Source organism: Mytilus edulis, chromosome 10 (genome assembly GCF_963676685.1).
Source record: "Mytilus edulis chromosome 10, xbMytEdul2.2, whole genome shotgun sequence".
NCBI classification, from domain to species: domain Eukaryota; kingdom Metazoa; phylum Mollusca; class Bivalvia; order Mytilida; family Mytilidae; genus Mytilus; species Mytilus edulis.
Genome location: NC_092353.1, coordinates 39,656,026 through 39,681,139, shown reverse-complemented (window position 1 = coordinate 39,681,139; position 25,114 = coordinate 39,656,026). Strand labels below are relative to the sequence as shown.

The 25,114-nt window shown below is 31.5% G+C and overlaps 1 protein-coding gene across 1 annotated transcript; it reads right to left on the bottom strand.

The window, feature by feature from the left end:
- Positions 1–999: 999 nt before the first annotated feature.
- LOC139492760 (microfibril-associated glycoprotein 4-like) lies at positions 1,000–21,381 on the bottom strand. Its single transcript, XM_071280911.1, has 6 exons — positions 21,208–21,381; positions 12,091–12,348; positions 10,687–10,814; positions 10,307–10,403; positions 7,006–7,176; positions 1,000–1,235 (listed from the first exon to the last, which is right to left on the bottom strand). Exons 1-6 carry the CDS (start codon positions 21,251–21,253, stop codon positions 1,000–1,002), a joined length of 936 nt encoding a protein of 311 aa, XP_071137012.1. The 5' UTR covers positions 21,254–21,381.
- Positions 21,382–25,114: the final 3,733 nt, after the last annotated feature.

Genomic DNA, 25,114 nt, shown 5'->3' with positions numbered 1-25,114 from the left:
TGCTGTTGTTAATTTTTTGATTATTTTTCTTTGGCTCGGCTATGGCATTGTCCGTTTAATATCGACACTATGAGTTTCAAAGGTATTTTTCCTCTCTCGTACCGAAATATTTATATACAATGCACCTATGGTCACAAAGAAATATATTGCTTGCTTAGAATAGTTATGATAAACAGTATTTACTAGGAAAAGCTCAAGAGCTATTTAGTTATTAAAATGGTCTGGGCACTGAGCTGTGGGTTTTAAATACGTTTCACTTTTTAATGTCTTTAGTCATTCAAGCAATATTGATTGCACCTACCAGATTGGCCACAGATAACACAGACAGTGTTATTTAATAAATATTCGTGAACTTCATGATACTTAGGTTGCTAGTATTATATTTAAGTTGACAATGTATAATGGTATATTTTCGTCTATAAAAATGTTAATTTTAAACTATTTAAACAATCATGTACAATTTGTCAAGTGTACCTTGTAATATACACAAATATGGAGATAAATTAAAGTTTAATTTCCATTTATGACTTTATAAGGCGCCTGTTTGTGAAAAAAACCAAGACTAGTTCATGATATGAGCATACGAGTCTTCTATATTTAATAGTACAGAATGGCTTATAATTTTTACTATATTTTCTAGTCATTCATAAGTCAACCCAATGCTCAGTTATTAATTCAATGTATTCGACGTATGCGATAATTTCAAGAAGTTCAAGTTCGATTTTGATGCAACTGCCTATCTTGTTCTAACAATTTTAAGCAAAGCAAATATGTATAAGAAAATTTCGTAGTGAATACAGATACACCATATCATGTTCCTTTTATAAATATTACAAATATTTCAAGCCTTGTTTTTGAATGAACAAAATATCTCCTAAAGTAAATATATGAAACAAATACTCATATATTGATATTCTATCGAAAATAAAGAATTAAGTATAAACTATCACTTGAACATATGGTGTCTTACGAACCAAAATATAATATGTTCTTGTTATGTCAAATTTTCTTCCGGATTTTCATGTCTGCATAGCTCAAAGATATTCCATTCTCTAATGTGTCCCAACGTATACCACTGACTAATTTGGTTCCGGGCTGTAAGTATTTTCCATTCAGATTACCAAGGGAACAGTATCCATACCACCAAGCACCATGTCTAGCACTAGGACAAAAATTATCATCGGATACATCAAATGTTTTGAATTTGTTCATATTTACATCTGTGAGGGAATCTCCTGTAATCAAACGCAATCAAAATTAAAAATCATATTTGCAAAAGATTGCAAAATTTGAACAAATAGTGCTTTTTTTTTTTAAGAAAATTGAAATTTTCCCACTGTTTTGAGAGGCGAATGGTTTGATTGATTATTAGATTTTTTTAATCCAATGTCTTTAAAAACGTCTTTGATAATTAGTTTGGGATATTATAAAATTGTATAACATAAAAATATGAACATTAGCCGTCCCGGACCCCTCAAAAGATTTAATTCACAGGAAGATATATATCAGTGTATATAAAGTACGAATCCAGTCAAATCATTTTCACTGTTGTATGCAAGTATGTTCATTGTAGAATAAAGGAACATGGGAAAACTTTATTTGTTTACGTTTTGAAAATACCAAAATAATTTATTTGAAACAAAATTTTATCATATTTTCATTATGGTGTGTCTTTTTAATGTAAAATAACAGTATCAAAGTTCAAATATGTGTAATAAAAGTAACATAACATAGAATATCAGTTATTAAAAGCGATCCATTTTCACTATAGAAGCGATGAATTATCACTGTATGGCATTCATTTCTGATGTAGAATTTTCGAAAATGCGATGAATTTTTATTGTAGATTTATATAATAATTAGACTTGCAAAAAATGAAAAAGTTATTTGATTACTTTAATATTTATATCTATTTATATCTTGTATGTCTATAGAAACTGGCTGGCCATTTATACGTTTTCCAACAGTATTGACATGTGTGAACTGTAAACTGAAATGTTACCCCGCAATGTTTTTTTTCCGGTTTTTTAATTGATATGATGTCGTTATCGTCTGCGTCGTCCGAAGACCCATTTGGTTTCCGATCAACTTTATTTTAAGTGAATGGATCTATATAAATTTTAAAGAAAAAGGGGCATAAAAGAAGCATGTTTTTAGTTTTAGGATAATTACTTGTGTATAAGAATTTTGATTGTTCTGAAATTGTACAACAGTGTTCAATACCACAAATAGAATGTTAGGTTTCATTTTAGAGTTATGGTACTAACAGTTTAGGAATGAAGGAAAAAAAATGGACAAAAAACAATCATGTTTGTAGTTTCCGGATAATTACTTTGTACTTTTTTTTCGCTTTCGATCTTTTATATCTGGGCGTCATTGGTGAGTCTTGTGTGGACGAGGCGCGTTTTTGGCTTATTAAATTTTAAACCTGATGCTTTTTGTTATTCATTAATCATGTGTTTCTTTGTCTAATACGTTTTTCTATTTATTTGTATTGTAGTCCTGTAATATTATGTTGTCATTTCTATGTTATATTTAATATTGCCATTAAAGTGCGAGGTTTGGCATGCCACAAAACCAGGTTCAACCCACCATTTTTTCCTTTAAAATGTCCTGTACCAAGTCAGGAATATGGCCATTGTTATATTATAGTTCGTTTCTGTGTGTGTTACAGTTTAACGTTGCGTCGTTTGTTTTCTCTTATTTTTGAGTGTAAATTGACATTGCGATAAGACGTGTCACGGTACTTGTCTATCCCAAATTCATGTATTTGGTTTTGATGTTATGTTTGTTATTTTCGTGGGATTTTGTCTGATGCTTGGCCCGTTTCTGTGTGTGTTAGTTACATTGTAGTGTTGTGTCGTTGTTCTCCTCTTATATTTATGCGTTTCCGTCAGTTTTAGTTTGTTACCCCGATTTTGTTTTTTGTCCATGGATTTATGAGTTTGAACAGCGGTATACTACTGTTGCCTTTATTTGTAATTACGTTTTTGGATCTTTTTCGCATTATCACAAATGGAAGACTGGGATTTTGTTCGGGGATAATTGCCTCAAACATGCAGAAATTAGGCGCAAAAGAAATGGCAAAACAAATTTGTTTCTAGTTTCCAGACAATATCTTGTGTTCAAGTGTATGGACCTCTCTAAAATTGTACTAAAAGGTTCATTACCAGAAAGGAAAGACTTGGATTTGGTTTGATGGTTATTTATCCTAGGGCGGGAAGAAACCTTCAGTTGCACAGTATTTTGCATACGATTTAAGATCTTCGACCACATTTACCTTGTGTCAGAAACCTATATAACGTCATAAATTTGATCAATCCAAATGCAGATAGTATCAAGCATTAATATTATGTCCAAATTTACCCCAACTGTTCAGGGTTCGATCTCTGCGGTCAGCGAAGCATTTTTAATATTGTTTTACTATAAAACGAGCAGATGTGATTAAAAGTTCCTGTTGCCTTCTTCATATGGTAAGCTATGCCAGAATGGGCGTATCAAGGGGGGGCCTTGGAAAAATTTGGTTGATTATATAGGGAATCACTGAAGCATGACTTGAGCCCCCCACCCCCCTTTTAGGACTGCCATCGGGCCCGCCTTACAAAAAGTTCTGGATCCGCCACTGCCCAGTTCTTCTTTTGAAGTGTTTGGAACAATGAGTACAAATCAGGCTTTCTCCATGCTATCAGTTGTTATGCTTATTGAGAAGTCTTAAAATTTTAATTCACACTGGTCACATTTGCTTAACCCATTAGTGTGGATCTTTCTTATGCCTAGGAAAACTAGCTACCCATTTTGTCTTGAAAGGACAATACGTGCATTGGTATGCAGACCCTTCCTTAACTTTAGTTCTTTTTTCTGTGATTCATCTTCACTTGCCTCCCCTATTGTTGAGCCCCCAAATGCCTCAACATCCATATTCTGAAGGAAAGATAGTTTATAGCTCGATTGTTGCTTGCATGTTATTTACTGTATAAAATGAAAAGACAATGTGACATATAATTATCCAAAGTCATTAAATCTTGAAATGCAAGTCAAGTTGTGTAGGGCAAACTTTATCTGTCAAAAAGGTATACTGATAAAGTTGCATTGGAACATGATGTACGTTTTGTACAGCACCCTTGATACTACCGCAGAGGTCGAACCCTGAACAGTTTTGGATAAGTATGTACACATCATACAAGCTAGACTTCATTTTTTGATGAAATAAAAAAAAAAGTTGAATTTCGGACCCTTTGGGCCTCAATGTGGACCATTTCGATAACTTGGCCCCAAATACCAAATTCCAAATTTAAAAACACGGTAAGATTTAGCATTCCAAAGTACCCCAAATATCAAAATGTTGTTGAAATCCAAAAGAATGTATTTCTGGACAGTTTGGACCCCACAAACTTGTTAAATGGGCCAGAAATTAAAAAATAATAATAAACACAATCATGTATGGATTCAGCCTACCAAAGAACCTCAAATTTTATTTTGGACCCTGTGGGCCAATTTAAAACCGGACCCAAAATCAAAAATCTTACTTCAAAACCTCATTGAAATTGGTCAAGAAGTGATTTATAAAAAAATATTAGAAAGTATTGTTGTTTTTATCCCCTTTTATCCCATTCTATTTCGATAGACATGCGAGATGTACGTATTCAGTGATGAAGTTTCAATGCATTGGATAAATATAACTACACTTTAAATAAAGATTCTGATGAATTATAAAACAAATCTATGACATGCTTCTTCTGATTGGCAAATAGACCCATACTCGAAATCCAAAAAAAAAATTGTTTGCACATGCGTATAATGACTACTGCAGAAACATGAATTTTAAAATATTTTGCATTAATCTAAAAACACTTTCAACTCTGAAATAATCCACATATTGTTATATTATGACAACGATGTGTTTGATTTGAAATAAATATTAATTCTATTGAATTTATTGGAGTGTTCAATCAAACTTTTCATCTCAAAGTCAGCACTATCAAATCCTTTTCTTACTTTAATTATTGTTTGTGCAAGTCGGCTGAATTTGGAATTTAATGCATAAAAATTAATAAAATTCATACAGTGAAAATGCACCGCATATACAATACTAATGTATCGCTCTACAGTGAAAATGAAAGTAAAGTATCATTATTCAACAGTAAACATGACTCGCAAAAAGATAGCATCATAGTGGAATTCAATACAATATGGGCAAACTGAATAACAAAAGCTTTTCTACGTTAAACAACATTAATAATTGTGTTGTAAAGAATATTTTTTTGCAACTACATCTTTCCTGCTAGTTTTTAATCACCTGCACGATTTGTTCGTAAAACGTCCTAAATATTCACCTATTTCGGTATATATTTCACGTATGGATGGCTCTCGGCACGTTAAAAACCCGTCCCAAGTCAGGAGCCTCTGGCCTTTGTTAGTCTTGTATTATTTTAATTTTAGTTTCTTGTGTACAATTTGGAAATTAGTATGGCGTTCATTATCACTGGACTAGTATATATTTGTTTAGGGGCCAGCTGAAGGACTCCTCCGGGTGAGGGAATTTTTCGCTACATTGAAGACCTGTTGGTGACCCTCTGCTGTTGTTTTTTATTTGGTCGGGTTGTTGTCTCTTTGACATATTCCCCATTTCCATTCTCAATTTTACTTGTTGGGCTTTATACATATTTTGATCTAAGCGTCACTGATGAGTCTTACGTAGACGAAACGCGCGTCTGGTGTATTAAATTATAATCCTGGTATCTTTGATAACTATTTACTAATATAAACTACGAAATATCTAAAAAAATCCAAAGGCAAAACGTTTAATTCAAACTTCATGAATATGATTACTCTAGTCTCTAAAAATATTTTTTAGCACATGAAGAATAAGTATATTCAAAACACATGTTTTCCAATCACGAGTTATTACATATGCTTTATCAAATCATATCTTTCTTTTTATCATTCACATATGATTAAACTAGATGTATGTAAATTATACTTTTTACCGGATTTGTAATAATATGAGCAACACGACGGGTGCCACATGTGGGGTAGGAGCTGCTTACCCATCGGGAGCACATGAGATAACCCCAGTTTTTTTTCGGGGGGGGCTTCGTATTGCTCAGTCTTTAGTTTTCTATGTTGTTTCTTAGGTACTATTATTTGTCTGTTTGTGTTTTTCATTTTTAGCCATGACGTTGTCAGTTTATTTTCGACTTATTAGTTTTACTGTTCTTCTGGTTTTTCTGCGCCCCTCTTTCATTGATATAAGTAATTTCGATAGGCTAACAGTGATCTTGCGTCATTCTTCATTTCAAAATAAATTGCACGAATTTTAACATACATGATGACTTACGTTTCCAAACAAAGTACACAGGTAAATAAAAGATTCACTTGACAGTAGTTGTGTTTTCATGATCGTGGCAAAAAAAATTGAATTGTAATTAGGAGTATAAAATGTTTTTGAAGTTATCTCATAGGGTATTAAAAGCGTTGAACGTGGATACATTTTTAGAATGAAGCGCTTTCGCGATTCATATAAAATGTACCTCGGTCAACGCTTTTACACCCCAATGAAGCATTCAATTCTTATATATAAGATTAAACATTGAAAGTTTCTTATTTTATGATCGTTTTCATTGTACATTTGTATTTAAAGGCTGCGAAACCAACACGAATGCCTATAGAATATACGCAAACTTTGTGATTGCCGAATTTCAAAATCAAATTTTTAAAGAATCCATGGTAATTATTAAACGGAAATATTTTTTAATTCACTAGAATATACGTGAAAATCTATGATGAAGCTATTTGAAAAGGGAGTGTGTGCTTGGAATATGTATTTTAAAGAAATTAAGATCTTTAAAAAGGTATTACCGTAGAAGTTTTTCACGTTTTTGTTTATTTTGGTTTGTGAATATACAAACTAAGTGCAATTCCTTTTTAGGAGACGAATTTCTTTTGAAATTTTTTTTCCAGCACGTACAAACAACCTGCATGCATGGCTTATTCTTCATTACATACCTGCATGGCTTTTGATATTGAAACCAGAAACATTCAAACTATATCTTGTAGCATTGGAACTAATGGCAAATGTTGAGTATGATGCATACGAGCTATAATTAGAAGAATTTCGGAGGTCGACACGCAGTTCACAATCAGCCTGGTGTGTCAATACATGAATGTATTCATTACCTGCAAAGAATTTAACTAAGTGTTAACTGAAGAAGATATCAAAAGTTTTAGATACATTAGAGTGTATAACAGAGGGGCGAAAGATACTAGAGGGACAGTCAAACTCATAGATTGAAAATTAATTCACAATGCCATGGCTAAAAAATAAAAAGACAAACAGGAAAATTACAGCAATATTATGTCATGAAATTACATCAATTTGAGATAAACCAAATAAAATTTAGGATCAGAAAATCAATGGAATATTTATCAATTGAGATTTGCTTCGAGCTGTCAATCCGTGTCTGTCAGTGCCTTGTGTTAGTGCGTTGATTCTTTTGTCTTTCTTATAGTTGTTTTTGTTCTTGGTACTAGTCTGATTTTCCTCCACATGATTTTGATGTTTACATGCTTTGGTGTTTCACTGGTGTGCAATGTTGGGTAAGGTTATGTGTTGACATGCATGTTGAAATGGATATTTCTTCCATCATTGGTTTCAACCTTAATCAAGCCGTGGTTTTTTTAATTGATTCACATTTTTTATCCATGGCCTTCCGCGGCTAAAACGTAAAATCCGAGGAAAGTTCAAAGCGGAAAGTCCCTAATCAATGGCAACATCAAATGATAACACATCAAACAAATGGACAACAACTGTCATATGCCTGACTTTCAGTTACAGTTTGCTGACTGCGTAAACCTGTAGTAGTTTACATTCTTGTAATTTGGATATTTGGTTGATAGTTGCCAATCCTACCATCTCATCTTGTCTTTATTACATGATTTATCATTAGGACCGCATATAAACATCTGATATTACGATCAGTTTGTGGGGGTTTGTGTTGCTTTGTCTTTAGTTTTCTATGTTGCGTTTTGTGTAGTATTGTGTTTCTGTTTGTGTTTTTTTCTTTTAGAATGCATTTGTAGAATAATTAGGCACCAATGATAAGTGTCAATAGCATAGCTTCACAATGCTCTTCAACTTTGTATTTATATGGCTTTATAACTATTCTGATCTGAGCGCACTGATGAGTCGTATGTAGATGAAACGCGCGTCTGGCGTATAAAATGATAAGCCTGGAACCTTTGAAACTATTCACACATTCAAACCAGTAAAGTACAATGACAAGAAGAATTTTACTCCAAACTGATTGATTTTGTAAAGTTTCAAAACGAATCAACAACTTTAATCAAACATACTGTATGAGGTACTGTGAATTAATTTATTTTCGTGGGTATGAATTTTCGTAGATTGAGGAAAACCAGCATTTTCCTGGATATTTGATTTCATGGTTTTGCCAATCTCTGTTTATAAAACCTATAGAAAATGTGTAATTCGTTGAACATTTGAATTCGTGGTTCACCTGTCCCAACTAAAACCACGAAAATTGGCACCAAACGAATAATAATGAATCCAAAGTAAAAGTATTTCCAGCCAACATTATTATAATGTTTATTTTGATACTGTTCGAATGTTAGCATCAAAATTCAAACAAATATCCAATAAAAATCTGTTAAAGGTCTACTGAGATTTAAAAAAAACCCGTCGTTTATAAATGAGATGACATTTAACAATTAAAAGTTACCAGACATGTATAACTTATCATAAATAAACCATATAAACGATTGTCGGTCAATAGTTTGTGGAATAACTTTCTACGTTGATAGTTTATTAATCGGTAGCATCCTATCATATGATACAAAAAAAACATGTGTACATTAATAAGGCACCGAGGATAAATGTCCTTTATTATCCCTTTTTGTTAAAATAAAATATGGATACTACTGAGATGAGAAAGTTTGCTTATCGTATTCATTTGTTTAATAGTATACTTTGATGGAAGACTAAAAACTTGAACAGATACCTGTTTTTCCCATTTCCAGTCTCCCATTCCTTACTCGTACTGTACTATCTGACAAAATTTTGATGTTTTTTTGTACTTTATAAAGTTGACAAGCAACTCGTAGATTGCAGATTGAAATATCCCTGTTAGTGGCAAATATAGTTTGATAGATTCTATGATTGTGTTGTTTTTAAACACATAGCTGTCTACACGACTGAAACAGTATTAATAGACAAAGATATGCACGTCATTACTATAGAAATTACGTTATGGTTGTTTCAATTACATTTTTTTTTTAAAAGACTTGATGTAATAACTATGTAAATGCACATAGCATATCATCATTTAAATGTTTAAAAGCCTAATGACAAATCTTAATTTAATAGTTTTATACAGAATTCTTACACAATTAATATTTCTACTAGACTCTTTATGCTGATCGTCAGGTGAACCAAATGAAACGGTTTAAATTTAAAAGAGTATTTTTTATTCGAAAGCATCTGATAATTTAAAAAAAAAATTCTTTGGCATTACAGACATTAATTTCTGTTTTAAATTATATGGATTTATTATATGAATTAATACCGCAAGTATTCATTCCAACTGTTAGTATATTATTTCATCTGCTAAACATTTGCCAATTTTGTTTTCCATTTGTTGCTTATTGGTGTTTCTGGAACAGAAATTTAATTAAATGATTTTCTGTTCTGTAAAGGTACAAGCTGTTTCACATTTCTTGTTGTAATATAACATATCCTAGATATAAGAAGATGTAGTATGAGTGTCAATGAGACAACTCTGCATCCAAGTCACAATTTGTAAAAGTAAACCACTATAGGTCAAAGAGCCTATGTGCCTATATATAATAGTATGACATGTGTTTCTGGAATGCTCTTTTTTTGGTAAATCTCAAGAGAACATTAGTTAATATATTAAAACACAACTTTTTGTGCAATTATCTATGTTATCTGCAAATTCAAATACGGAAATGCACCTTCATTATCATTAATCGATGATTAGTTTTGTAGAAGCAAAGTTCTGAAAAACAACTTTAAATGTAGGGACGAAAATAATTTTAGCGTTAGCAATGTAATGCACCAGATACGACAATTATTGGTTTTGCGGTGGTCATCGAGTTCAAAATATTTATAACTCAAAACCAAAAACAAAGATTGAAGAGATGATTGAACCATAAAGGACCAAATATAAGAGCCAAACCCATCTAATGGTCCACGAGTTTTAGCTTCATTAACGTCACAGCATACATGCATTGTTAAATTTTACGAGATTCCCTATAAATATGCATTTACCTAAGTAGAATTCTCCAATAAGATTTCCGAACCCTTTGCTATAGTCCTGCCATGTTCTATAAAAGTCAACAGACCCATCAATTCTTCTTTGTATTACCTATAAAAGGACAAGACAAGAGACATTATTTTCAAAGTTAAGAATACTGTAAACCATCGTATTTTCGTGGATACTTTATTACGCTTCTTTGGTCACATCGCGGCTATATAGTTCGTGATTTTCTAATTTACTATATGTAAAGATCCTAGTTTATCATTTTTGCGGCGATTTATTTTCGCGTTATTTTTCTACTCGAAAAAAAACGAGAAAATAAATCTGTAGCAAAACATAAGTTGGTTTACACAATACAAAAGCAGAAGATACCTATAAATATACAACTTACTGTCCAATGCCCACCATCAGTCTCCATGTCACAGTATACTAACAGTCCTTCGGGAATTCCAACAGGAAAAATTCTATATATTCCACTATGCTTGTGCTTTACGTCACTACAGTCTGTGTATCCCGTCACTGAATTATGTTAAAAATATAATAGCGATTAACCTCGTGATTTTTTTCATTAATCTTTATTAATATTTAATTTGAAGACATCGGTGCAATTAACTACAAAACTGAGGAATATAAATCTAGCGGGAAAAGAATAAAAAATAACGGTTTATTTAAATCTCAATTCCTCCATTTGTTATCAAAACATACATGTAAATCAACGAAATATAAACATTATTTGGTGTTTTAATTCCTGTTTTTGGTATAATAGATTTTCAATGTAAAACCACAAGTTTTGAATCATTTGTCATTTGCTTTTGTATTGCATTTTGACGAAGTTAAGCCTTACTTTCAGGTTCATATGTGTCTTTACAATGAAAACATATATATTGATATATTTCAGTTCCCAGATTTACTCTTGGTACTCTTGGTACTTTAAAAAGTCATTCAGACTTTAACTAGAATGAATATAAATTATAAAGATGGATTATGATCAAACTTAATCTTCAATTCTGAGAGTCAAAACTGAATGGCTAAAACGATTTGAAAACTAAATATTCGATATAAAAATTAAAATAAACATATCTATGAATATCTAACTTAAACCTGACATTTGGAGGATATCATGTAGATAGTGTTCAATTTGTCCATTAATATCGAACAAAATGATTTTAGAATATTAATAGTATTATAGTAACTTGTGCATTTCAAAATTATAATTTTATTCAACAAATATGTAAAGTCTCCAACACATTAATGAATCAGCAATCTTTTAAAACATATCTGTATGAACGAAGTATCCGAACAATGTGTAAAAATGGTGTTAATCTAATCTAAGAGCATCGAGCTTATAATTCTATACTTTTTTTAAACGAAATGCAAACACCTGTCCTAAGTCAGGAATCTCATGTACAGTGATTGTCGTCTGCTTATGAGGTTCATAAGTGTTTCTGTTTTTTCGTTTTTATATTGATTAGATCGTTGGTTTCCCCGTTTGAATGGTTTTACACTAGTAATTTGATGGGCCCTTTATAGCTTTCTGTCCGGTGTGAGCAAAATCTCCGTTTGAAGGCCGTACCTTGACCTATAATGGTTTACTTTAAATTGTTACTTGGATGGAGAGTTGTGTCATTGGCACTCATACCACATCTTTCTATACCTGTATATGACGGTATTAAAAGAGTTGTGCTACAACCAATACAGTCTAGCATTTGTTTCATTTAAGTTGTGGTCTGAAACCTGTATGAAACCTGAATGAATTATAAGGTAGTTTGTGATATTACAACAAATCATTACTAACCCTTGTTAATCACATAATACTCTGCATTTTCCGTCGCAATGGAATGTGTTGCATCAGCGAATTCCTCAGTATATCCTTTACAAGTCTTTACTTTGCTTTCATATGTAAAACTGGTACAAAGTGGCACACCCCAACATGATCGTGCACAATCAGTTCTGTAAGGCGTTGTTATTGTGAAAGATTCGTTTTTATTAAAGGAATAACCATTTAAGTTTGCTTTGTTTCCCCATAATACATCAGTGGCATCTATAAAGGTCACTAAAAATGTAAAAACATACAATTTAAACCTTAAAGTCCTTTTAACGTTTTCTGATTTTAAATTCTAATTGATGTCTGCAATAACATGTCACAACGCTATATAACCTATGTATATCAGCTGCAGTGTAAAAATGTCAAGTAATGAATCGTTCCAAAAATACTTCAATGAAGAGATAGCAATCAATTGTAAATAACAAATCACTGTATTTAGCACCAACGCACTAACCTCCACTTAATGATGTATTTCGATATGCATAGCATTAGGTGACTAAAAAAAGATATTTTGATACATGTTTATAACGTTAATTGTAAATATCCGGCAGCGCATACATATGAAGTATATATGTAGGACTCAAATCTATGGCGGGTTCCAAATCTATGGTAGATTCCTAATCTATGGCAAATGTGACGTTACAAACGTCAAACAAATCAAATATATGGCAGATTTTTGTTTTCTCCAAATCTATGGAAGATTTAACACGTAACGTCACAGTTGAATAACGCCATATTACATCGTCGCCGCCGCTAACGATGGCGAATTCAATAGATTTTAGCACCATTCCAGATGAAGATATGTCCCTCGAAATAATTTGAGGAAGGTTTACAGGAAGATGTGACCTATTTTCAGGAAGAGGGACAGAATGTGCTGTACCGTCAGAACCCTGCGATGAACAATAGCACCTCTTTTTCAGTACATGATATTTTTAGAAAAGGAGTTATAGTTAATTGTCTACGGCTGGCAAAGTTTTTAAAGTGAAAGAAAAAAATACCGCTTACCAGTTTGATTTAAATCGTCTTCGAATGAAAAAAGATGTATCAACAATGAAATAAATATTATTTGAAAATTCAAACTGCTCATTTTTATTTAGCATTTTTGTTTTAGAAAAAAAATCCTTTTTGTTTGAAAAGGGACTTACTAGTTGGATCAATAAATGGGTTAAGGAGGGTCGAGGGTATAAAAATTTCAGAAAATTTCAAATTTTATTTATTTCCTTTTGTAGTTGTTACTTTATGATATGGTACAAAAATCATTCAAAACAATCAATTCGTGTTGGTCCCAGATGACTTTCAAAATGTATACATCATTGAAAAAGTTCCAAATATCTCCCTTTGGTGGAAAAATGCCATTGTTTGGCTCTAAAATTGAAATATCTTTTTCAACTCATCGGTGACCTATCTTTTTTAATATAATTTCCATATAAGCTGTACTTAAACTAAATTATTGTAAAATTTTAGCGATTTCTATAATAAATTTCTTTGTTTTCTTTCGATATTACCTTTATTTCTCCTATTACTTCAACAGAAAAAAACCGCCTTTACACAAATGTATGCTTCTTTCGAAGGCAGATTGTGAGCGCAAATGAACGGTGACCCTACTTTTTTTATTTTATTTTTCTATTAACTATAAGATAAAGTTCATTTATAGAAAAATATAGAGAAATCCTATATAAATAAATTTAGACCCGCGAACCCCCTTAAACAGGTACAATGTACCATGCACAGATTAGAAAATGTTTATTTTTACGGAACACACCATTTCAATCTTGCAGTCTGTCTTAAGGTAACTTTATGAATTCATCATTTACGAATTGTTCACGATTTTACCATCTTTAATGTTTATTTCACAAAGGTTTATAGACATGCTCCACTTGTCGTACATGTCAACTTCTTTAGGACAAATCATTAGTCGTATATGTACTGCATTGTTTTCCATTTGCACAAGATCTGCCATAGATTTGGAAACAATAAAAATCCGACAAAGGCTAGGAAATTACAAAACTTGAGATAGATTAGGATTGTGAAAAATCTGTCATAGATTTGGGATGGCATGACGTCAAATTTGCCATAGATTTAGGGATCTGCCATAGATTTGTAACCCACCATATATTTGAGTCCTACATATATCTTCAAGTTTATAAGATATCCCATAGCATGTATTTACTTTCATGCATGGTTTCCTATAATGAGGGCTGATAGTCATAAGGAAGCTATTAAACCAAGAAATACAAGAAGTGAAGTTAAAATAACCCCTCCGTAAATTTTACGGACAACATCATGCCTTGGTTGACCGTGACCGTTATGGGATATCCGTTTCATAGATCATAGCGGATATGTTCAAATCGTCGTAACTACAATCAAGACCGCTTTTCTCCGAATGTGAGCGACAAAATTATACTTATTACCGGGTTTGTACTTACACGAGCAACAATATTGGTGACACATGTGACTCAGGATCTGCATACCTTTCGGAACACCTAAGATCGACCTCAATGTTTGATGTGGTTTGTGTTCGTCAGTCTTTAAGGGTTTTATGTTATGTTTTGTGTACTGTTTTTATTATATTAGTCTCTTTCTTTTTACCCATTGTCAGTTTATTTTCGACTTTGAGTTTGAATGTCCCATTGGTATTTTTCGACTATCCTTTTCTTTCTTTTAAAAACTCTTAATCATTTGCGTTTCGGTGTTTGTTTTTTCTATCTTTTGATTCTTGGCTTTAGTGATCAGCTGTAAAGTCCAACAGTTTTTGGTAATTAGTGTTATTTTTTTAAACGAATTATTGATTCATTTTGATTATATATAAATATGTAAATAGCATTTGAATTTAAGATGAATACAGGCATCTCATTGATCATCTTGATGGCATGTTGAGCATAAACTAATTATCATCCTTATTTTCGAACATTATTTTAATTGATTCTGTTATACAAAGACGTTTTGTCGATTTTTAAAAGTTTTTAATCATAATTAACAAATGCAAATTGAAATATGATATATACTATCAATCAAATGACCACGGCTTCTTGACCCTTATTTGTGTTTTAACAAAAATATCTAAAAGCCAATATTTGTATGAAAAATATTTTATTAGATTTGATTAAAACAGAAGATATTTATCTGTTGGTTTCTACTTTTCTCTGTGACGTCAATGTTTAAATTATCAGTGCCTCGTTATTGGCAATTCAATTCAAAATGTCATTATGTAAATACACTGTATAACAATGTTAGTTCACTTTTTTTCTATCGTGTTGTGTTAATTGTTTGTGTTAGCAAATATTACAATCCAATGTCTATTTCAGTTGTACTATTACTTTCACATTCTCATCTTCAACATACTGATCATTGCAAGATGGTTTCTGGCTTTGATATCAATTTCATCAATTGTTCTTTATCAAATTTTATTAAACGTATATTATATTGTGTCATCATATAAATGTAGTACCCTTTTCACAATTTTTTTTAGTATCCGTCAATACAAACCCATGAGATTTTTTGGGGTAAAACACAGCTAAGTTTATTTCTCATTGTAGCGTTCAAAACACATTTGAAATGCGTTACCATATTTTTGAGCACTTTTGAACTTGATATTCATAATATAGCTAGCAAGACTTTAATGAGCCTTCCTCGCTTGATGTTGATTAGATCAGAAATACAAACTGTTAAATATATTGTCATTCGTCTATTTTCATGTCTTTGGACGGGTATGTATATGAAAATGTTCTGTTCGCAACGACAGTACAGTAAACATGTACAGTGTTGTTTCAAAGAAACAAGGCTGATAATTGTTTAAGCCAGCTGATGTGCGTTTAGTTTTCAAAAGACACATTAACGAATAAAAAAGCAAAAAGGCAAAAACGAGTCATAATTTGAAGAGCATTGAGGGCAAACAATTTCAAAAGGTTTTGCCAAACACAGTTCAGGTAATTTATCCCTAAAGTATAAAGTCCTTAGTATTTTGAATAGTTGAAAGGTTTGTACTTCTCTTAATCTATTGCAAAATCAAAAGTCTAATCAATTGTAATTTGTTTCACCAAACTGGTCAACTGATCTAACATTTTTTATCATCTGCTTTTTATCATCTGCTAATGAAAAAATACATCCAAGTAATCAAAGTGCAAATTGACATCCGCAATATTGTTGAGACGACTAACACATTCAATAATGATGATAATTATAAGTTATCGTTTATCATCTCAACGAGATTGATTTTCTCGCTTGAGCCGGTACGGCGAAAGTTAGATAAGCAATCGAGTTGAGATGACCAGTGATTATCTGTTTATCACTATTTACATATGACGACGTTGTCAATTTCATAAGCAACGGCAGGTGCCCCTTAGTTTCTAGCTATAATTTTCATATCACTCGACTTCTGTGAGAAAGGAAATTATCAGTCAGCAAGATTAAAGGAAAATTTTGTAAAATAGCGATAACCATAAGTAAAAATATGAAGATGTTCGTCGTCATCTATAAAACTAAAATGATTGCATTTAGAACACACAGCTTACTACAGATTTCTTGCTTCACCTACAATTGACTGTTGTATGAAGAAAAGGAATGATGTACCAAATTTCCTCTGACAAGTTGATTTTCTATTTAAATATGCAAAGTTATTATTTCAAACAAAATTCACAACACTTTAAAACATCTTATTAGATATAAAATACAAAACTCTTCGATTGAAATTCAATGTAAATGGAACTAACAATATAAATCGTTTAGACATACTTTATTGTTCATGGAATAATACATATCTAATTCCGCTTAGTAGAACATGTATATTAATTTCAGAATGGTCGTAAAATATCAATAAATTAAAGGCCTGACTGCAGTCTATAAAAAGCACTCGAAGAATCTTAAACATTCTTTTAAAACACTTAAATAATCTTAAACATTCTTAAAAAAAACCCGAAAAAATATGAATTCATTCAGTCTATTCTTTAAGGAAATTAATAAAGACTTCGTATTAATGAATATCAATATTATGTTTGGATTCATTGTGTATCGCAGCCAAAAAAATCAACAATGCACCTATCAACCATTCAATTAAATGATATTGTTGACTTCGAACCAATTGTCAGTAAGTGCATATACCCTTAGATCGGTACTTAAGGCTGTGAATAGGGTTGTGGGATTGATGTTGGATATTGATTCGTAGTTTCTAAATTATTTCTCTTCTAAGCCTCAGCATCCTCCTTAGTAACCTTTGTAGACCGAATCAGAAACAGTTCCATTATTTATAACCATTGTTAAACAGGTTCATAAAATCATACAACGCATATGTTTCTTGCTCACAATTTGAAAATTTTTGCTAAAAACAAATATGAATACTATGAGTTTTTGAAACGGTCATCAATTTAAACGTTATCTAAAACAGTTACCGTTGAAGATTCTAAATCTTTGTGTTGTTGTTGTTAACAACAGTTGTTTAACATTAGGTGGATGTAATTATTATTATAATTACAGTTAGGTTTTCTCTTTTCAAATTATTCCTTTATTTGTACAGACAAGCTCTGTGTAGTAGATTTCAAGAAGATTAGAAAGAAGCTAATAGATTTGATTTAGTTTTTTTACTGTACATTCTGTTATTTTATCCAGAATTTTTTTTCTCTTAGTCGATTCATTAACCTTTGAACGGCGGTTTACTTCTTAAACAATTTGAATAATTATATGTTGCCAAGACTTCAAACTTTCAATATTCCGTAAGTCAATAAAGTTTGATTTTGACAGTATTAATAGTCTATCCCTTTTTGAACATACTTTGGTATTATTCCCCCCTCTTTTGTCAATGTAGTTTTAATAATGTGGACACTATTGATCGTTTATACTACATAAAGGATATCAAAGATATTGTTAAGCCTTCTTCATATGTTGACTTACATCTATATCAGATTAATATGTATTGGTTGGGATTTAAGTTGAACCGTAAAAGGGATGAACATGATTTTTCTGCTTGCTCTTTCCATATTTTCCCAGCAGCAGTTCGGCCTAACCAATTTATTTAGATATGATGTTAGACACTGACCCTCCATTTTTTTAAGTGAAAAGAGAGGTGTAGTATTTCTAAATTATATATAGTTCTTGAAATTCATCTTTTGTTTCCATTGAATAGTATATACGAAAACTAATTTAAAACTTCATTGATATTGAAAATATAATCATTGTTTCTTTCTGTTTTTGACAAAAATATATTTGTATCTTAATATACTTGGAAGAAATGTTTGTCCTAAGCAATCAACCTTTGCCCGCTCAAACGATAAATGGTCGGAGGTAATCTTTTGTAAGAGATATCTAGTCGTTTTCAGATAAAGATAAACATTTCATTATTATAAACGTCGCTACAGATTTTTATCTGTCGTTGCTAGTTTATTTTCTATCTATGAGTCTGACTGTCCTTCTGATATCTTTCGCCCCTTTTTCATCTAGATAGTACTTAGATATGTTTTGTCTTCTGCTTAAGTGCCCTTTGTGCTTGAGCCTTTGTTCCAAATATCAATAATAATAATAATAATTTCAACTGTGTGCAAGATACTAGTTATAATTTTTTTTTATCCCTCAGCTTAATTTTATTAATCTTTTGTCGTTTTGCATTCAGTCGATGTTTCAAAATATAAAAGTGTTCAAAATTCAACAACGATTCAACTTTATGAACATCTAAGTCATTATTCATTTTTTTATGTGCAATTTATGCCATTAACTCTTGAAACACCTGGACGTTTAGACAAACCATTTATTCATACTTTTTTATATTTCAAATGTCAAATGAAGCCTTATTGTTTTCGTTTAAGAAAATTCGATAGACACATACTTTACTCCAATTAGAGGGGCAAACAAAATCAAAAAGCAATGTATTTAAGGATAAGTATTTAAAGGTTGCTTTTAATAAATGGTTGTTTATCAATATGAAATCGAACGAACTCTATTGTTTATTACTTGATGTCATTGAATATGTTTTAAACATTAATGTATGTTTTCAAAATTACAACTTTAATTTTATATTTGACCTGAATTTGTCATTAAAAGTTACATTTTGAAATACAAACTTGAAATAGATTTGCAAAAAACGGCAGTTCCGTCCATACACTCTCAAGACCGAGAGAAAAATAAGCTGATGTCTTGCATTGTCCTTTTCTGTTTCCCCTCTGCTATATTTTATGTCAACAAAAAGTTTCTTTATCAAACAACTTTCTTAAACATGTATGTGCATCAGATTATGTTGAAAATAGAAATAAATCAAAATGGTTCATTGTAGTTGGGTCGCCTTCATATTGGCATCCAGAGAAGATATTTTTATTTATATTTTAACAATCGAAAGGTGAAATTCTTTAGTCTCTTAAGTTCTTGAGAATGTTAATTTCGTGTATTCTTTTTAAATGTGTATGACAGCTGGTGTACAAAAGTTGACGTTATAGGTAATTGTGTTGGTCGAATCCTTAGAACATAGAGATATGACATGCGACCCAATCAAATAAATAAAGATAATAATGACATTTATAAATGCAAAAACGCCGTATAAAAAAGGGAGACGTTTCAAGTTTCAAGCAAAAATAACCTCATGACGTTGTTTAAAATTCATAATATAACATAATTTTACATTGCTTTTGAATAAAATGCTCAATCACTTGCAAAATTGTGAATACATTTAACAGGTACAATAATAGACCTGTCACCAGAGCAGATTTGTCTAATTGACGAAACATTGTATAAATAACACATAGCTGAGAGGGTGATAAAACAGATTGGTACCCTGAGACAACATTCTCAACTGCGGCGAAGCCAAGGCTGACAATGCTTTTTCGAGGGGTACCAACCTGCTCTATTACCCTCTCGACTATGTGTTATTTAATTTATTATACTGAATGTCCTATCATTATTGTCGTCTACAAATGAATTTTATTTCAAAGTATTTTCTATGACATCACGTACATAACAACGTTACAGGTATTAGAAAAATCAACAGAAGTGAAACAAGATGTATTATTTTTTTTATTTTGACAGTCAAGTAATAGAATCTGAGCCAAAACGTAGAACTTAAGCAGTCATTGTCTTTAATAACTTGATGCAAATTCATTTCATTGTCCCTTAAATTATCGACTTTTGATTGGTCTGGACGAGAGGGTGACAGTCAAACAACCTCTCAGCCATGTGATGGAGAAATAAACACCCTGAGGGCTCGTATTCGCCAATCAAAATATTGCATTTTAACTTGAGGTAAAATAAAAATATTTATCATGCGACAACAACTGGCACATGCACATGATCATGGGATGGAATTATTTTTTTTTTTTAAATCTTAACACTTTAACCCCATCTAGTTAAAAAAAAATGTATATAATATATATATATATATATATGTCACAAGAGGATGACGTATGATTGTCATTACGACAACTATCAAATGAGTCCAAATGATACTGATTCAAGTATCTATAGGTCACCAACATGTATGTCAACAACTAAATGTTCCTATAATTGATAGGCATTGTAATACCACCAAAAACATAGTCCGTCACATCCGGTTTCATAAGATATCGACAGTTGTATGAAATTATCCTGCATTTCATTGTCAAAAAATAATATCTCGTGTGTTCTGAAGCAGTATTCATTTTTTTTTTGTGTTTATATAAATATTTTGAAGTTGACACCACTACGAAAGCTTGTAAACAGGGGAACACAAGGAGAACATTAGATTGGTTTACTTCCGGTGATGGTTATTATCTTATATGCAATAAAATGTAAAGTGAAATATTTCTTAAACAAACATAAATTCCTCACAATGTTTTGAAAAATTAAAATATAACAAAGATTAATAGGTTGAAAACACTGTTAGTTTTACAACTAGAAGTAAAATGGGGATGGTGGTTGCAGCGGTAGACGTAGACTGATGTATTAATGTATTTTAGTCTAATGACAGGTTTTAGAAATCGTAACATAAAGCATCGTTCTCTCCGAGTTTGGTAAAAAATAATAGAAACACGTTGAAGTTCGTCCCAAAAGATGATAATAATACTCAAAAAACAATAAAGGAAATAATCAAAATGACAATAAAAAAATTATTATTCTCATATTGTACTTGTTACTAACCTTCTAGAATCAGCACAATAATGAAATCCTTCAAAGTCGACATCATTCGATCAACTGATGGATTGAACGCATACTTATTATTGAAATCATTGAAGAAAGAATTGAAATTTAATTCGATTGAGTAATACAAACTATTTGTTCGGGAACCGTATAGTCTTTCGCTTATAAAATAACATTTAATATGACTATTGATTGGTTCTTAACAATTATTCAGTAATCAGTTTAGTCAATTGAGCCTTAATTATTCCTATTGGTTGAATCGCTTATATAATTGAAAGATGAATTTTTATTAGATAAAAAAGAGTATAAACAACACTTTATAAATGTCATGCTTCCGAAGCGCTTTCTTGATTAACCTTCATCAGTAACGCTCACATATGAGTCTTTAGTAGCAAACTCATGGATATATGAATAAAGTGTTTATATATATAACATTTGAAAGCATGGTGAAAAGTAAACACAAAGTACAACATTGTTGAAGACAATAAAAAACAAAAACATTAAAAAAAATCTGTATGATATCATAAAGTAAGGATGATGCATAATTGCAATAACATTGCAAGCTCACTTAAGCATCAACAATCTGGTTAAGCTAGCATTGAAAAAGATATGTTAATTTGAATGATGTTTAAGTGTGATAACGGCATTGCTTTGGTTCATTCCAGGTCGGGTTAGATTTGTTAGTAAAAGCAAAAAAACAAAAATATCGAACTCCAAGAACATTTGAAACTGAATGTCTCTAATAAAAACTACTTATCTAAGCCCTAACCAATATTGAAACACAATATTGATGATTTTAGACCAGGTTTACATTTTACCATTAATGTTATATTACATGTTACTATGGTTTGATAAGCAATCAACAGTTCATTCGCTTGATATGAAAATCATAAGAGAATCATTTCACTTTCACAACAGTACTTAAGTTGAAAAGAAAACAATGTTTAGCTTTGATGATATAACATGTTTTAAATTTGTTCTAACATCACACCATCGTTATAGTGGGCCGGCTTAGTACCGAGATTTGACAATCATGCAAATGCTGATAAAAGCATAGGATTTTGCGACCACATTCTTAAGAATGTACTTATACTAGAGGGTTAACAAACACATTTTTGATTTTTTTTTCATGGCGGCCATCTTGAATTTAAAATTGACCAAACTGTGCTAAATATTTTGAATTTGAAATCAGCAACACCATTTAATGTGATAAAAGACATGACAACTATTTCAAACACAACAAAATGACAGACGCATTTGCAGCGAGTGTATAGTTTGTCAAAGTTGAAAAAGTATGTTAGAAACAAATGATCAAAACTTGTGCTTGTTGAATAGTTTGTATCGTTACTGTTAGAAAGAAATTCGCACTAAATGAAAAATATTTGACTTTCGTCTCATTTTTGTGTGAAATTACGTCAAAAATTTTGAATGCAAAAAAACCCAAATTGGCTGTAAGGTGACCTATAGTTGTTATTGATCATTTCTGTGTTATTTGGTGTTCTGTGAAGAGCTGTCTAATTGGTCATTGTACCACATCTTTTTTTTTATTCTACAAACAATTTCTTGACATACGGAAAATACGGACAGACAAAACAGAAAAAAGCCCATAAAACAGGTTAATTATAATCTTGATGTTCTTATAAATCAATCTCTTTTAAAATGTTTCCTCTCCGTGCAAAAGTAAAGACACGTGCTGTTAATGGAGGATTTTTTGTACTGTTAAAAATAATGTTGCCAACATATTTTAGCGGAAGTATAGTTATGAGACTTAATCCGATCTGCACACATTTTTAGAGAATCTTGAAGCAGTCGTGTGTTCTCGTGTATGGCCGAGTAGAGATCGAAGAGTGGTCGAATGTGGTCGCGAAGGGATCGGGTATTGGGCGAGTTGGTCTTGGATAAATATATACAAGTCGCAGTGATCTGGAAGCGATCGGGCATTGGTCGAGTTAATCTGGAAATGATTGAACCTTAGTCGAGAAAAGGTCGAAATGATCGAGTACTGATCGGTATAATTTTTGTATTCCGACCAAACTCGATCTCTACACAATCCTTTCTCGATATATTCAACCGCTACTGGACTAATTCTCGATCTCAAAAACTCTCGGGTAGAAAGTCAGATCAATGAAGAGCAAGGTAGATTATCCCGAACATTCTTGTCGATTGAGTCAGACCAGTCTCCCGATCACGTAATTTAGCTTGATCGGGCTTGGTTGAGTTGATCAGATCGGCAGTGTGATCAGCCTCTACGAATTTCAGCTGACGGCGACTTTAAACATATATAATTGGTTATAAAAAAGGTCAAAAGACCAACTTCAACGACGATTCAAGTACTACGATTGTGATAGTATAAATTAAATGTACATATTTAAATAATGGGAGCTGAGTTCTCGATAGTTGACTTAAAGTGATGTTTTATAACTGCAATAAGACAAAAAATAATATTATTCACTCTATCTAGTACTTAAATACAAGCAAAACATACGCAAAAAAAGAACATAAATTTGATGTACTTTACCTGGATAGAACTGATTTTAAAAATCAAAGATGGCCGCCATGATTGGATGATTTTTTGTGTGGTAAACTACTAGTGTTTATTTTAAGGTTAAGGATCGGAACACAATATGCAATCTCAAGAATTGCAAACCAACGAAGGGTACAATGAAATTATTATTCGAAGGTTATAGCCAAGGAGCGCTAATACTAGTTTTAACATTGTAATAACATGAGATTCAAGGCATTATTCAATGAGACAACAAACGAGATAAATAAAATCAGGACATTTACGTTCGATAACTGCTCTACAGAAAGAAAATATGCGATTCACTTGTTTTTATTGGAATAGTAATTTATTTATACTTCTATATAATGCATACAAAAAAGAAGAAGATATTAAGGGGACAATCCATACGTAAAGGATCGATGTCATGCCTTACAGAAGAAAAAAATACAAACAGCAGTCTGCAACATACTTCACAGATAACTTAAGGTTCGAATACCACAAAAAAACAGGAGTAAAATGGCTTGTAAACTATCAGTAGACTTATTCCTTTTTAATAAAAGAGTGGCGAAAAATATCAAACAAAAATTGGCCAAAGACAAACTGACAATGCCATGACAAAAACAAATGAATAAACATTAAAAGACAACAGGAAACAAGACAAAACAGAAAACTAAAGACTTAAGAACAAGAACACTTAAAACGAACGAGGATCGTAATCCCAGGTGCTCAAGGAGGTAAACATAACTTACTTCCAATGTGGCATCCGTCGTACTCCCGTGTAAGCAACTACTTTGAACTAATTTCTGATCAGTAGATGTAACAATCGTATATTTCAATATTTTGAATAAATTTGAATTAATTTGAGATTCTATGAGTATGAAAATATTTTGTTGTTTTGTGTATCACTATGAAATAATGTACAATGTACATATTTTAATTCAAGCAATTTGTTAGACTTTGTCATCTTTATCTTATTTCTCACTCCTGTAAAGACGAAACGCGCGGTTGGTGTACAAAATTATAAGCCTGGTATCTTTGACTATTACTTTTCAAAAACAACATCAATATTCACATCAAAATAAGTTAAAAATCGAGGCAAATATCGATCGGAAAATTGAGGTTTATTACAGTAAACATCAATGAGAAGTGACATTAAAATAAATTGACACAGTATATTAAAGTGTTTTTTTTTTATTTATCGGTGAGCAATATCATATTTTAATATATATTTTTATTCAGAAGAATTAAGTAATAACACAGACTTTTCAACACTTCATATAGATAATGTAGGAAGTCAATTATAAGCAAATGAAATTGATAGTATTTTTATTTAAGCAAGGCTTTATTTTGATTTATGGAAATACAATCATAAACACTTTCGTTCCTTGTGTTTACAGATACTAT

Bases quoted from the DNA above. Each gene is read 5' to 3' on its own strand.
- LOC139492760 (XM_071280911.1), bottom strand. From the start codon at position 21,253: ATGATGTCGACTTTGAAGGATTTCATTATTGTGCTGATTCTAGAAG. The intron at 12,349-21,207 runs GTTAGTAACAAG...TTACATTTTTAG, and splicing joins TATTGTGCTGATTCTAGAAG to TGACCTTTATAGATGCCACT. The intron at 10,815-12,090 runs GTTAGTAATGAT...AACATAATTCAG, and splicing joins GTATTATGTGATTAACAAGG to TGACGGGATACACAGACTGT.